We start from the raw sequence: 14,479 nt of genomic DNA, 5'->3' as shown, positions 1-14,479 counted from the left end.
TTGCACAATCAATCAATTTATTATTGTGCTCATTTATAAGTCGATAAGTGTTTGGAATTTGCTATAAGATTATCATAAATCGGTAGAGTTCCTAAAACTTAAATGGTTCAATTTCATGATTTTGTATTTTATTATTGAACATATATCGTATAAATATTAGGATTTCAGATATTATTTGTATACCAATTTTATGAACATGATTTTAATATGTAGAAAAAATAGGTACTTTTTATGTGCAAAGCATTTTTTGGTTTAATTAGTTAATATTTCTTCATTCTCCAAAAACATTATTCAAATGTGTTATTATTTTATTTTCATAAAAAATTGGAAAACTAAATATAATGAAGCAGAAAGAAGAGAAAGAAAGAGTATTCTGAACAGTACTCGGATTGATAGTTGTTCTTATAATTTCACAACTTTTTTGTACGAATCAAGACGAGGTTAGTGAAACACTGACACATTGATATGGATCCTAGAATAACTGGTAGTTGTTTCCGCAATCGAAGATCTCGTACGTGAAAATAATTATGAAGATTTGGAGGTATAGCGTACATCAACTGACACTGTCGTGCGTCCATACTACTTTCAGCTAAAGAACTTAATTTTTCTGCGGTAAAAATAATATTTTGTACGTGTAATAGAATTTTTAACTTTTCAAAACAATCGTAACACAATCAGTAGTATGAAATAGGGGCTTCTGGAACTGCCTCTACCTTCCGTGATCCGTTACCATAGCCACCGCAAACTCAGTGTTCCCGATCCTCCACCACTGACTGATCGGAATAAAGAAAATTACAACAAAAATGTAATGTTTCAATTGGGTCTGATTAAAAATAGTGTTATAAAGTTTTGAGAACATTGATAACGAGATGAACAATGACATTTTATAATAGAAGGAATTTTGTTTGTAAAACCAAATCTAAACTGAGAGAGACAACGCAAGTCGAGAGTATAAAACAGTGGTTATCAACCAGTGTGCCGCGAGATCGACTAGGTGTGCCGTGAAAAATGTCTGATATTTGAAAATACCAATTGATGAAACTATGACAGTTAAATGTCAATTAATTGTGCAGATAAGACGATACAAATGTAGGTAAACTGTATAGTTTTAACCCAGCTGGATATCATAGCGTTTAGCCAAAGTTTTTGTTGTTGTCAAGTGGATGAGTGTACCGCGAAAACTTGTGATGTATAATGGTGTGCCGTGAACAAAAAAAGGTCGAGGACCACTGGTATAAAATATGCCATTGTGCACCGACCGAAATATAAAAGGATGGGTGATTCAATTTAAATGTTTAGAAAGGGAATTTCAGATAAATAGTGATCTCGAATTCTATTACAGCAACTTACTATAATACATAAAATTATTGTAAAACAGGTCAGTTACCCTAGAAACCATGAATAGTACAGTGTATATAAAAACTACACTATTATTTTACGTACTTAGTTTTTTTGTTGCACAATTTCGTGAACCTTCAACAAAAATTATTTTTGTTTTGCAAATTTTGAGATATAATTAGGCCTGTGCCTGAGTTGTATTTTCCTTGGTAAAGAAGAAATATTAGGATCCAGTGTATTATTTTTGTGGAAATTAAAAGAAAATACTTCTGTTCAGAACCGGCGCTACAAATTGCAGGGCCCCTTGCGAAATAGTTGAAATAAAATAATACACAACAATTAATATTTAATATAGACTCTATATTTTTTAGTTATATATAAAAAATAAATGTATAAAATTAAATAATATATTATATTATTTATTGTTGATTATATATTTTAAAACGATTTTTTTCTTGACTTTTCGCTAGGATCTGTAGTTTAAATAATTATATTTTTATTAATAATGTAATATTTTCTAAAGTATAATATTTATTCAGTAATGATTTGTTTTCCGCGGGGCTCCAAATATGTGCGGGGCCCTGTGCAGGTGCACTGGTTGTACTGCCGTTGCGCCCGCCCTGCTTCTGTTATATATTAATGAATTCATTTATTTTATTAATTTATGATGTACACATTTTTAAGACCTAATCACGAAATCTTATATTACTTACATATTTGTATTTATTTTTTTATATGATGGTATAGCGTATAACATAAAGATATTTGTTAAATTAGACAAAAATGTAGGTAACACATAATATTTAAATATTTAGGTTTTAGAATATGTAATTTACCGCTATCCTATCTATTATTTATGGATATTTTAAAAAAATGTTTAAATTAATACTACTTGAAAGCTGTTTATTTAAACAAATATCGCTTTATATCTATAATAAAGATTCATATTTTAACAAATAAATATATAGTAAAAATATATCAAAAGCTTGATATATTTCAAAAAAATTACTTCACAAATTGATTTTGATAACAACGTTCATTTACTTTGTATAACATTACAAAACTATTTAATAAATGCTTACATAATTTAATGTTCTTTTTTTCTGTTTGATAAATGCCGTAATTTTAGTTGAATTATGGTACACGTATTTTAGAATATGAGTAAATACACATAGAAGAAGAAGAAAACAAATAAAAAGTAATTTGTTACAACTATTGAGTGTTAAATAAATGTAAAAATAATGAAATAGGAAAATAATTAAGAAACATCTAAATATTATTATCAGTCATAAAATTTGACGTCATGAATATCACAGTTCAGTAGCCCTTTATGAAGGACGCCAAATGTTTTTTGTCTTCGTCGCTCAGACCGTTACGCAACGTACGCCTCACTGTAAATTTACAAAATTATGAACATTTCTTCACGTACATAGAATTAATCGTTACAATCAAGCAATTAAAAGATATTAAGTAGGCACTATAGAGTTACAAATAGTTACAAGACATTAAAAATTGCACAAAACTAGGGAACTAGATAAACAATAGTAGTAACACATCATGTCTAATGCTACGAAACGTCTATCAAATACTCGATAAACACTTATCAAATAATAGCTGTTAGGTGTCATATGTACGATGACTAATATAACGCCATAAGATTGTTGAACTTATTGCGCAAATACTATCATTACATCTTGTCCTAGATGTCGAGAATGATGTATCTTAACATCATATTTTAGATAATAACACGTTTCTTTAAATACGTGTAGTAGAAAATTGTTGAAATGTGTTTTGATATGTTTTTGGATTGTGAAATTAGAGAGAGAGAGATGAAAATAAAATTAATTAATCAAAAAAAAGTGAGCACATGAAGTCTAACTAATAATAAAGTAGGTAGGTTTATTTAAGTAGGACACAACAAAAAACACAAACGAACACAACATTTTAATTTACCAAAACTACGACATCGAATTACGAGAGTGACTGCTACTTTGTCTTGGTATATTATCCCTAGTCCGAGACCTTTTGATCACTGCGTAAGTCATTAAACATATCCAGGTAAAATATATAATATAGTTTCAAGTTAAAATGTTACATTTTATTACTCACGTGATTTTCTATGAGCGTCTTTAGTTCTCTTACGTTCCCGTTGAGCCGTTCTCGTGTTCGCCCCAGGCGTAGCAGTGACAGTTTTCACTAAGCTTTCAATCAACTCATCGTCATCGTTACTTAAGTGAACACCATTTGTATTTCCTGTTCGCGAAAATTTATAGCATTACACATTTTGTCAAAAAGTCGTTGGTGTAACCACACTAACCTATAGAATTTCTACACTGGTTTCTCCACGAGAACATTCTGTTGTGCGACGGGTCTTTGTCCAACAGTTGCCTGAGTTCTGTATCGGCGTCTTCGTTGTCTATTTTCCCCACTTCGGTAATCATTTTACCTCGTGTTTTATTCCGCTCTCGATGACTAGCCTTTTTATGAAGCTGTTGGATGACGCGCTCGCGAGTGGTACGATACTCTAACGAAAACTCGGAAACGATACGACACAATTCATTGGGCTTAGTGAGTTGAACTTTGTGCAAAGGAATACCGAGCCAAAGACAAAATTTATTGAAACGATTCATTACGCGTCGGTGGACTTTACCAAGAACTACAATGCGTTCTGCACAGTCTGCTAAAAATTCTGACATCCTAAAACAAAACATTCGATATTGACACAGAAAATTAACACTCACTATTAAACCATTTATTAAGTACTAATGTGTACATATTGTTACAACGATTTGTGGCGTACTTGGATTTAATAGCAGTTGCACCGTCGTGTTTGCTGATTGTCTTTAAATGATCGAAAGACGCTCTGCACTCTTGTTCGACTTTAGTTAACGTCGCAGATATTTCTCCGAAATCTACTCTGGATGCACGTGTAATAGCACCGATCTATGCTCAACAAATTATTCAATTAATCATTCTAAGTAACAATTATTGTTTTGAAAAACAAAAAATTACTTCAGAGTATAAATCCGTGGACTCGGGGAACTTATCCATAACGATATGACACAAATGATGAAGAAGAGAATGTTTATGTACAGTATCTTTGACTTCTGGTACTTTAGCCAAATACTCTATTTGAAACCCCTTGACCTCGGCGCCATTTAAAAATATTCCCACTGAGAGTAATGTGCCTAGTATTGCTTTAAATGTGCGATTGGTTTTTAATATTTCTATTCCTTGCATTAAGTCCATGAGTGGTTCAGCAATTTCTTTTTCAACATTTTCGTAATCCAGTTTAAAAGACCAGAGTTTCAGTCTAGCCGGTAGTTCAGATATCGACGCTAATGTTAATAGGAACTGTTCAGCACTGCCCAAAGGCAGATCTGGGCACGCAGATTGTGCCTCTTGAATTTTTGTACGCTCTTCTTCGCTAGGTAGCATTGTCATAAGTTTCTGTAAAAAAAATTATCCCAATTAAAAACAAAAATAATGAACATATAAATTTAGTTTTTTTAAATCAAGCATATAATAATTAATACGTGATTTAAATTTATTACCTCAATTCCCTCTCTATTAATGACAGTAGGATCCATTTTCAATATGGCCGCTTTGATGGACCGTGGCGGAGGTAACTTGGTCATGCCGATATTAATTGCATTGGATCGCTTTGGATCTAATACAATTACTTCTTTAGTTTTATTCATTTCTTGCTGTTTCTAAATATGTAAGTCATTATAAGAAAAATAGTAGTTGTATTAACACCCTCCACCCCTTTTAATCACAAGCATAAAGCCTTACCTCCTGGAACAATTTGTACAATCCGCGTTTTTTTCAGTTTGATAGAATTTAAAACAAACAAAATATAATTAAAAAGCTTCACAAAATATTATCAAGCATAAATGCAGATTATAATATTAAGAGAACTATTATAATATTTATCCGAAACCCCAAGTGTGTTACTTTTGCGTTACCCAAAACCATTTGTGAGGCCAAATATACAGCATTTATTACTTTATCAATGATAATAATAAATAATGAAAAATAATTTTTTATAATTTACCTTGGTAATAAAATCTTTTGCTCGAGATTCAAATAAGTGTTCAAGTTTATGGGTATCGACTTCGACAGGACTTAATTCTTCCCATAATAATCGTTCAGAGTTCAATTTAACTCTAGCCATTGGATCATCTCTAACTTCCTGAAAATAATAAAATTATACATTAAATTTAATTTAAAATAAATCGTTTGATTTATTAAATCATAATTACCTTCCAAAATAGTTTTACAGTCTTTTTGGTTTTCTTTGCCACATGTTGTTGCATGGGTGGTAACATAGGGCAAGGTGGCGGCGGAGGAGGAACTCCTCCAAGTAATGAAGAACATGCCAACACATCAGAATCGTCATCAGAGTGTAAAGTAGAAAAGTCTAAATCGCACAACTGAAGAGAACGATCGCACTCGCTTACTAATCTCTCCCATTGTAAATCAGTTTCAGTTTTTCTTGATAATATATCTATAGCTGAATCCGAAGTTGGACTTTTCACTACTTCATTTTTAGATTGAGATTTAGCAAGTCCTTTTAATAAAATTATAAGTGTTTAATTTAATAAATTATAATATTTATAAATATAATATACCTTCCATTGCTTTTGAAATTATTCCTCTCATATCATCTAAAGGTGGAGCAAGTTTGGTAGGTGATTCATCTGGACTGCGTAGACTTGTTAATTTCTGGGTTAAATCTTTTACTGAGCTTTCCCTTTGAACTTCCGAGTCTCCGTTACAAAATGACAAGTTAAATGGATGCAATCCATTTTGCCCTTCGGAACTTTCACCTAATAAAAAATCGTAATGGTCAATATAAATTGTATACAAAAGTATTAAATGAACTAATCTTACTGTATAATAAAATGATGCATGAAAAACAAAACAAATTTACATACCTTGATCATCAGTACTAGACCAATCGGGTCGAGCTATATTGTTCTTATACTGTTCGCGGAGCAAGCTCCGTTGTCTTTGAGCACGTTCCCTTCTTCGTTTTAAGCCAGGGGTCACTCCAGCGTCCTCACCTGATGCAAAGCGAAACAAACAAAAACACTTCACAACGACGGTTACAAATATTAATGCTTCAAGCTAAGCAGAAATAAGCAAAATAACGAACTACTTAGATTATGGTAAAACATTTTTTTTTTTTTTTTTTAATTGAATGTTAGAAAAAATTGTCAAAAACCATAAATAATAAATGGGTTAGATGAGATTCACAAATACTTTAAAACATATTCATCTATACCTGGATGAGGTAATTTATTTAGCTTTGGTTGAGGTGAATTTATATCAAGTCTTTCCATAAGTAAAGGCATCTGAACAGATGGGTTACCAGCCGAGTGTCTTCTAGATTTTCTTCTATCTACAGAATCTAATGAAGAATTCAAGGATTTTCTGTTTCTTAATGTTTTCCTATTAAGTATATTATTTAATAGAAATTAATTTTTTTAAATTTTTTATAATTTTTAATATAACTTACCTGATTGAATGGTCTACTCTGATTGGAGTAGATTTGTTATCTCCATCTTCGTGTTGCAGAACAACTTCATATATCTGAAGTTGTCTGAGAAGATCGAGTTCAGTTCCTGGCTTAGACATGTATCTGAAAACAAATATGTTTATTGTACCTAAATATAATAGTTAAAAAATTTTCATATTACTTTTGTACGACTTGTTCTATTCCTTGTTCTTCAATAGCATCAACTTGATCGTAATACGTATCTTGATCTGGTATACCGTTCAATGTTTTATTTATTAACGTCATAGCATAAACTAACAGTTCCGTGTCAACCATGTCGGGTTCAGTGAGCAATTTCATAACATTACTCCACAGTGGCGTGCCTGAACGAAGATTAAACCGTACAGAAAACATTCATTCAATGTAAATAAAACATGATGTTTACCATTAGATTGATGCACTGCATGAACAGCTTGAATAAAAATCAAACAATTGGATTCGACGTATTCTATAAAGACTAGCAACAGTTTTAACGCAGTTTTAACAACCAATCGAAATCTGGATGTTAGTAACGAGTACAACCATTGAATGGTAGGGTTATCTTCGATAACACCATTCATACCATCCACGTACAACATCACTTGACCGAGAGCTAAAAATAAAATGATTATAGTTATGGTATGTACAAATAAAAATCAATGTGCAAAATACCTCTTAATATATAATTTTGGTAATTTTGGTCGACATCCGATCCCAACTTGATGAGACACCTTAGCCCGTCATTCTGAATAAACTCGTGAACCAAATCCTTATCCTCCTACAACATATTATAATAATATTTCATCTGTATATCTGTGTATATGGCACTCGAACAATGGTTCAGGCTGTTTACATTGCTAATCATTAGGCGCACACGACAAACAGTTTCTTTAAACCTTGAAACGTGTGCCCCTGGCAAACACGCGCACAAAGGAATTATTGTTATAGTACGTTCCTTGTGTCGTGGTCTCTCACCTGAAATATGTGCTTGAGCGCGAACAAACATCTACGGAGCTCCTTACCTTCAGAGTTCATCAATTTGTCTGCAAAATAATACAAATTAAAGGTCACGATTTTTCGTGTACTATTCGGGAACAGAAGCAATTTTCACGGTGTTCATCATTATTCGTTATCAATTGTGCCCTAACGTATTCTATTCACATAAACGTTTAAAACGTACAGCCAAAACAATTCGCGACTTCACGCTATGAATTCGTTCGGACTAACATTGGTTTCAGACAATATAAGAACCACTCGACCATACATAATAAATTTTTCTTATTTACAATTTATGGAATACTTACCAATTATTGTATGTACTTTGACTGACAACTGCGTGCGCAAGACAATCGAATTTCTTTTACTGTAATAAAACATTTTTATTGTTAACAATCAATAAATTATAATAGTTGATAGTTGGATTATTACAACACAATATATTGTAAAATAATGTTTGCGTTTCAATTTTATCATAAAATTAAATTTTTTTTTTTACATGAACATACAAATATTTAATTTTACAATATTACCGTAGTATCCGTATGAAGTTTCTCTTAATGCAGAAGAATATTTAGAATTGTAAATGATAAAAAGTACGGCATGAAAAGAAAGAGGCCGAGATAGCAAACAATTACCGTGGGATACAAAACTATGTTTTTTGAACAGCCCGAAATCGTGACTAAAATAAAAACTCCATCCGACATTTAGATCTAAACGTTCGTTGAATTTTTCTCTTGGGTAACTACAACCCGTGTCGAAGGCGGTAACATAATAGCTCTCATTTATTTATTTAGTTTTTTAACTAAGTGTCCATATCGATCTTAATCTGTCCCCATAACGGTAATTTTTTATCGTAATTATAATACTCTGCTGAAGCTGTGACAGATTCTTTTTTTTGTTCGTTTTATTTACCATGTTTGATAGGACACGGTAACTAGATAATAACAGTAAAATTAGTTCACAGTTCATTAAATAAATATCTAGTCGAGTTCTAAAAAACAATAACTGTTGTATACACCGAATGACAAATACCTACCGAACATTATTGGTTGAAGTTTTATCGAATATTTTCATAGAATAATTACTATAGATCATGCAACTTATTTAACCAAACATTTTGAATATTTTTTTAACTAACTCAAAATAAACATAAAAAACTTTCAATTATAAAAGAATGTTGGAAATAGTAATTTAGAACAAAAAATGTATCGCATACATTACATACAATATTAATTTAACGTATTGCTTATGTGTTGTTCGATGTTGTCACGCAAACCGGAGAAACATTAAAACGATCATTATTATTTTAATACGTTTTTACAAGTAAGAACCTATAAAAAAAATAATTTTATTTTTAAATAATAATTATCACAATGAATTTATGATAACTCTCCATGACGCCATAAAAAATATTCTTCATACTTGATGTTTTAAAGTTCTCCGCAGTTCATTATATTTTCGTAATTACCTGTTCTTGTACACATGAATGCATCTATCCCTCGTTAGTGTATATAAAATTTAAAAAGAAAGAGTTATACTGAATATTTGATAAGTAGTTGTAATCGTTGTTTAAATTATAATGTTACTGTTCGTATAATGGCATAGTTTTATTTTGAATAGTTATTATTTATTGGATATTTAACAACTAACAATAACACGAACGACATATTAAATATATTTGTGTATATAATATACTATTTTGATACCTGTGCTACAACAAATAATATAATTACATCAAAATAAACATAGCAAATTATATTAAAATCTAGGAAAATTTGTTCTAACATATTACGTTTCGTGTTGAAAAGTTCTGGGATTTAAAAGATAATTGTATAACTCATACGTAATCTACCAGAGTTGGGGGAGCTACATGTCGGCGAATCGAAAATAACCTATTCAAATACAGAAGTGTATTGTAATCCCGGTATTTTTATTTCATAAATAGTATTTGTTAATATTGGCTGTTGAATTTCATTCGAAAACGACGGAACTATATCTCTATCAAAATAATCTACAATACACGTACGACACGTAGCTACACGTAGGCTAGATAATTGTTGAATACAAAACGATCGGTGATAGAAATACGAGTTGGGAGTCCCTGTACTCGAATACTTTTAAACCAAAATGTCTGTACCCATCTGTAACGCGTTCCGATTGAAAACAAATCGTTATGTTGAACACACTCGGTCGGGAGAAAAACATCGGACGGGATGTTCGATTGCGTCCGATCTTGGGAGATTTTTAACGTCGGAGTCTCGAACGTGAGAAAAATTAACGTCGCCGGTAGGAACCCACGCACGTTGAACGTAACGGCGATATGTTAATAACACGTCGCAGAACACGTTACGCCTATACTCTTATCCCGGGACGCGTTCGGATGTGACCGTCGTCACGATTCGCGTCTCGTCGCGGTCGCTGTCGACAGCGGTCCGCGGATCAACCCGTTGGACGACGACGACGATACGGATCGTTTCGTACGGATGATTCGTCGACACGACGCACGGATACGACGGCGGCCGCCGCAGCTATCGCGCGTGGATCGCCAAACTCACTCGTTTTGAAATCCTTCGAACTCCTCCGGCTGTTCGGAAATGGACGCCTCCATGTCCAGGTACGATCCGAAGTCGCCGTCCTTGTACAGCTGCAGGGCGGCGTCGTCCAGCTGAAACACACGGAACGGGACGGTCAGATCAGCACGTCGATGGCGAGTCCGAACAACGCTACGGTTGTATCTCTATCGACGAGCCCCGCACTGCACGGGAAGCGGCGACAACGACGACGGCGATACCACGGTAAGTATACCGGGCGGTGAGCGCGCAGGTGAATGACGCGGACCCGCCGACCGCGGGATGTGACACGCGGAGCGCGGCGCGGTGACGACATCGTGCAACGGCGAGTGGTGGCCGTCGGACGAGGGGTAGATGGTAGGGGGTAGGGGAGGGGGCACGGTCACGGTCGACCCGCGTGCGCGCGTGCAAGTACACGGCGGGGTACGCGGGCGGTGGTGGATCCGAGGGTTCCGCGCGCGGTTAATGATGTCGGGAACCGACCACGATTCGCGACGGTAATTATCAACGGGGCAAAAGGTCCGTGAACCTAAACCGACCGGTTGCGACGGATCTGGACCGCGTTTGTCACAGCGCCTTTTCTCTCTATTGCCGCCGCGTGGGAATCTCCCGACCGTGAAACGACTACGCGCGTTACACGATATCATTACTGTCGTTATCATTATCGCTGCTGTACGCACGTTCCTGCGCTGAGCACGCACATGGATATGCCCTGGGCCCACTGCGCGCGTTCGCGACTCGAAAACTTGGTCGGCTGCACGACGTAAGGTGCGCCGATGGTGCGAAGATTGCGACAAGATTTGTAGGACATTGCGCGCCAATCGTTATGAGATATTATGTACCTGTTATGGCTGTGCAACATAAGCGCCCCAAAAATTCATGTTTTATATATTTTACAAAAGTATTTAAAAATATTTAAGATTGTTAATGATAATCGACATGACATAACGTGCACGCAGGTAAGAATGGTCGAGAACAAATATAATTTTAATAAACTGGTTGACTTTTTAATCCAACTTTTTTTCCCATATCCTAAACTACTTATTTCACCATCCTGGTATTAACATACTTCCACTAAAGAACTATGTTATCGCGAGATATCCAAGGGGAAAATTAAGGGATTTAATGTATTATATGTTAGTATGTAATAAATACTTAATAAGTATGTCTTCAATTGAACATTGGTCAAAAGATTAACCACATTAATTAATCTTTTATATTTTATCATTTTAAAATATATTATGACTTATATACATATGCATTTAATAAAATTATATATTTAATATATAATATTTAAATATCTGTAAATACAAATTAGCCCCCTCTACTTATGTCATAATTGTAAGTCCGCCCTTGAATACATCTTTAATTTTTTGTTAGAAGGAAATTCATAAATGAATACGTTTCGCTTTGTAATTTTAATAATACATAAACTACGCGAACAGAACAATGAGCCATATAAAATTGATTTTTTTAAACGTCGACGACATGATTTAGCCGCATTTGCAGTCCGTGTAAATCTGAAACGGACGAAAATCCACAAAAATGTTGACCGTACACGTAATTATTTATATCAAAAGATGAATTTTTCGTGTGACACTAAGAGATACCCGTTCCTGTTGAATTTAAGTCAGAACTCGGACTAAGATCATCGGTATTCCAGGTTATCACGCTCGATCGCGTAGGTATCCGTATAATTGACGGTCACACGCTTCATGCAGTTCTTCAACCGCCGCGAATCCGTAACAAAGACGTGTGCACGCGCGCACGATGCGTCGCCGCCACCACCACCGGTGACCGTTATAAGCTTTTGCGCGATGTTCTCGTAATCGACGACGCCGAATCCGGTTAAATAAGGACCGTTATCCTGAGCGTTAGATCGTGGCACGGAGGAAACACCCCGTGGGGGGTGCGCAGTGCCGTTGCCCGCGGGAGAACGCGATCCGTTCGCCGCCCTGCCGCCGTTGCAACGCACGCGATAACGGGAACGACGCCGATAACCATTTGTACGTGTGCGCGTGGACACGATGGGACGAATAAGACGTACGCGAACACGCCGTCCATGCACTATTATTGTGTTTCCGTGGCGATGGCCGATGAGCAATGGCGTACGGGTCGAACGGGCTATCGGCGCTCGTCATCGCGGTATTACGCGCGGGCCCGTTTGTGCAGTCCGACCGAATGCGATCGGCCGTCAACGCGCGTTGACGGAAGAACGGAAGACCAATATCGGTATCGTTTGATAACCGCGACGGACCGTAACGGTCGCGGACACCGCCGCCACGCGATTTAAACGATTTCTCGACGTAAACCTACATGGGGTCTATATTATAGGAGTCGTATTTATTCGTGTTCTATGTTATACGTTAAAAACTATACCGTACAATATTACAGGGCTTATTTTAAGGTTTGTATTTAAAAATGTGTAAAACTTAAAATTCAACCCCTTCCCATACTCTCAAAAATATTACTCCCTGTGTATGATTATAAATCATACATATTATGTAATAACAAAATAATAATAATAATAATAACGCAGTCTTAATAAACCTAATCTGATGATTAACGGATCCTGCACTTGGCCATGAAGTCGATAACTACAATTTAGTAAGAAATAGATAGTATTTACAACTGCGCATTTTTTGAATTAGAGCTGCGCATTTTTCATTTAAAATCACGCAAAATGTGTACAAACGCACATTAAAATAAGCCTTGCAATATTATCATGTTGGTTTTTGTCATTCATTTATAAAATATCAACGATTCCCAAACTTTTTTGATTTACGTATCCTCGAAACAAAAAAAATGTAATCGTACATCCCTTGAATAAGTAAAACAACGAAATGTTTTTAATTATTTTAATAAATATAAATTACTGTCGATCTAAAAATAAATACTTAATAGTGTAACGTACAATGTAATTATTTGTCTTGCACCTCCTCCAATAAGTGCCTACGCCTCCCTAGAATGGCGCGTCTCACAGTTTGGAAAACAATGTGTATATCCAGATACATTTTAATAAGTGTCAGAATTGTATCATTATGTGTGTATAATAAACGTAGTTGAACAAGGTTTTTCTCAAAACTGTATAAAATCCGTTTATCGAACCGTAAAATCATTAATCAATGATGACTAAGAAATATTATTTAGTAATAAATTCAATAGTTCATATACTGGCTGGATATTTTTAATGCTCACTTATTAGTGACTAATGAAGGTACATGAAAAAATAAAAATCTAAACTATCATTTAAATTCCGACAAGAAAAGTTTCAGTTTAAGCAATTTTGTTCAGGAATTCGGTATTTAAGTCGTTTTTTTAGCACTAATAGACACAAAATCGATCATTTTTGTGCAGTAATTTACGTTTACTGCAATCCCAAGAAACAATCTCTAAGTAATAACAGTTTAATTTTCTAAGCTCTTTCATCCAAAAATACATTTTAAAGTGTAATATAAATCTTTAAAAATTACTTACATAGTGTAGTCATTAACCATGTGTGTCATTAAAAAACAATTTGTAATTTTGATATTATACTTTAAGTAATGCATTTAATCACATAAAAAGTGGCTAAGATAAATTATTATCATTTCTACCAAAATATTTAGCAGTATTGTACAGTATCCGTAGGTACTCTTTCAAATGTTCGCTAAAAATCGAACCGACAATATCGTTTTCACAAATAAAATTCAAGATGTACTAGCGATTACAAAAATCGCTATAAACATATAGATTGTTATAACTGCATTAAAAAATGAATCTAGACAAATTTAAATTACAATATTACTGATTAGAATATTAACAGATAACTAATATGTAACTAATTAAAATGATAAGATATAACTTTAAATAATTATACTTATATGGTTATACACACTTTAAGTTTTATAATTTAAGCGAAAAATTTTAATTATTTTTTATTGTTGCATAGTACGCTAATCTGCATTTCCAACGTAACGTAATTAAAATTTCAAACACATAATGTTAAACACTAAGCACATTATTACTTTTATTCTTAACAGTAACAAAA

The 14,479-nt window shown here is 34.1% G+C and overlaps 1 protein-coding gene across 3 annotated transcripts in view; it reads right to left on the bottom strand.

The window, feature by feature from the left end:
- Positions 1–2,401: 2,401 nt before the first annotated feature.
- LOC112680908 (FH1/FH2 domain-containing protein 3) overlaps positions 2,402–14,479 on the bottom strand; it is a 35,032-nt gene continuing 22,954 nt past the window's right edge. The window contains exons 6-24 of one of the 3 annotated variants that reach the window (XM_025551147.1): positions 10,435–10,544; positions 8,185–8,243; positions 7,856–7,923; positions 7,553–7,658; positions 7,287–7,493; positions 7,044–7,224; positions 6,863–6,985; positions 6,629–6,795; positions 6,279–6,407; positions 5,973–6,170; positions 5,604–5,911; positions 5,396–5,533; positions 4,893–5,051; positions 4,351–4,788; positions 4,139–4,281; positions 3,656–4,035; positions 3,448–3,591; positions 3,292–3,370; positions 2,641–2,729 (exon numbers count right to left, since the gene is read on the bottom strand). In XM_025551147.1, the coding sequence (XP_025406932.1) occupies positions 3,297–3,370; positions 3,448–3,591; positions 3,656–4,035; positions 4,139–4,281; positions 4,351–4,788; positions 4,893–5,051; positions 5,396–5,533; positions 5,604–5,911; positions 5,973–6,170; positions 6,279–6,407; positions 6,629–6,795; positions 6,863–6,985; positions 7,044–7,224; positions 7,287–7,493; positions 7,553–7,658; positions 7,856–7,923; positions 8,185–8,243; positions 10,435–10,544 (3,132 nt within the window). In that variant the 3' untranslated portion in view covers positions 2,641–2,729; positions 3,292–3,296. Of the gene's footprint in view, positions 2,730–3,291; positions 3,371–3,447; positions 3,592–3,655; positions 4,036–4,138; positions 4,282–4,350; positions 4,789–4,892; positions 5,054–5,394; positions 5,534–5,603; positions 5,912–5,972; positions 6,171–6,278; positions 6,408–6,628; positions 6,796–6,862; positions 6,986–7,043; positions 7,225–7,286; positions 7,494–7,552; positions 7,659–7,855; positions 7,924–8,184; positions 8,244–10,434; positions 10,545–14,479 lie in introns of all 3 variants that reach the window. The other 2 variants (XM_025551149.1, XM_025551150.1) reach the window with 2 other exon arrangements.

The sequence above is a fragment of the Sipha flava genome, unplaced genomic scaffold, assembly GCF_003268045.1.
Source record: "Sipha flava isolate LNK unplaced genomic scaffold, YSA_version1 181_pilon_pilon, whole genome shotgun sequence".
NCBI lineage: Eukaryota > Metazoa > Arthropoda > Insecta > Hemiptera > Aphididae > Sipha > Sipha flava.
Note: the sequence above shows the minus strand (reverse complement) of the source record. Positions and strands in the feature narration are given on the sequence as shown.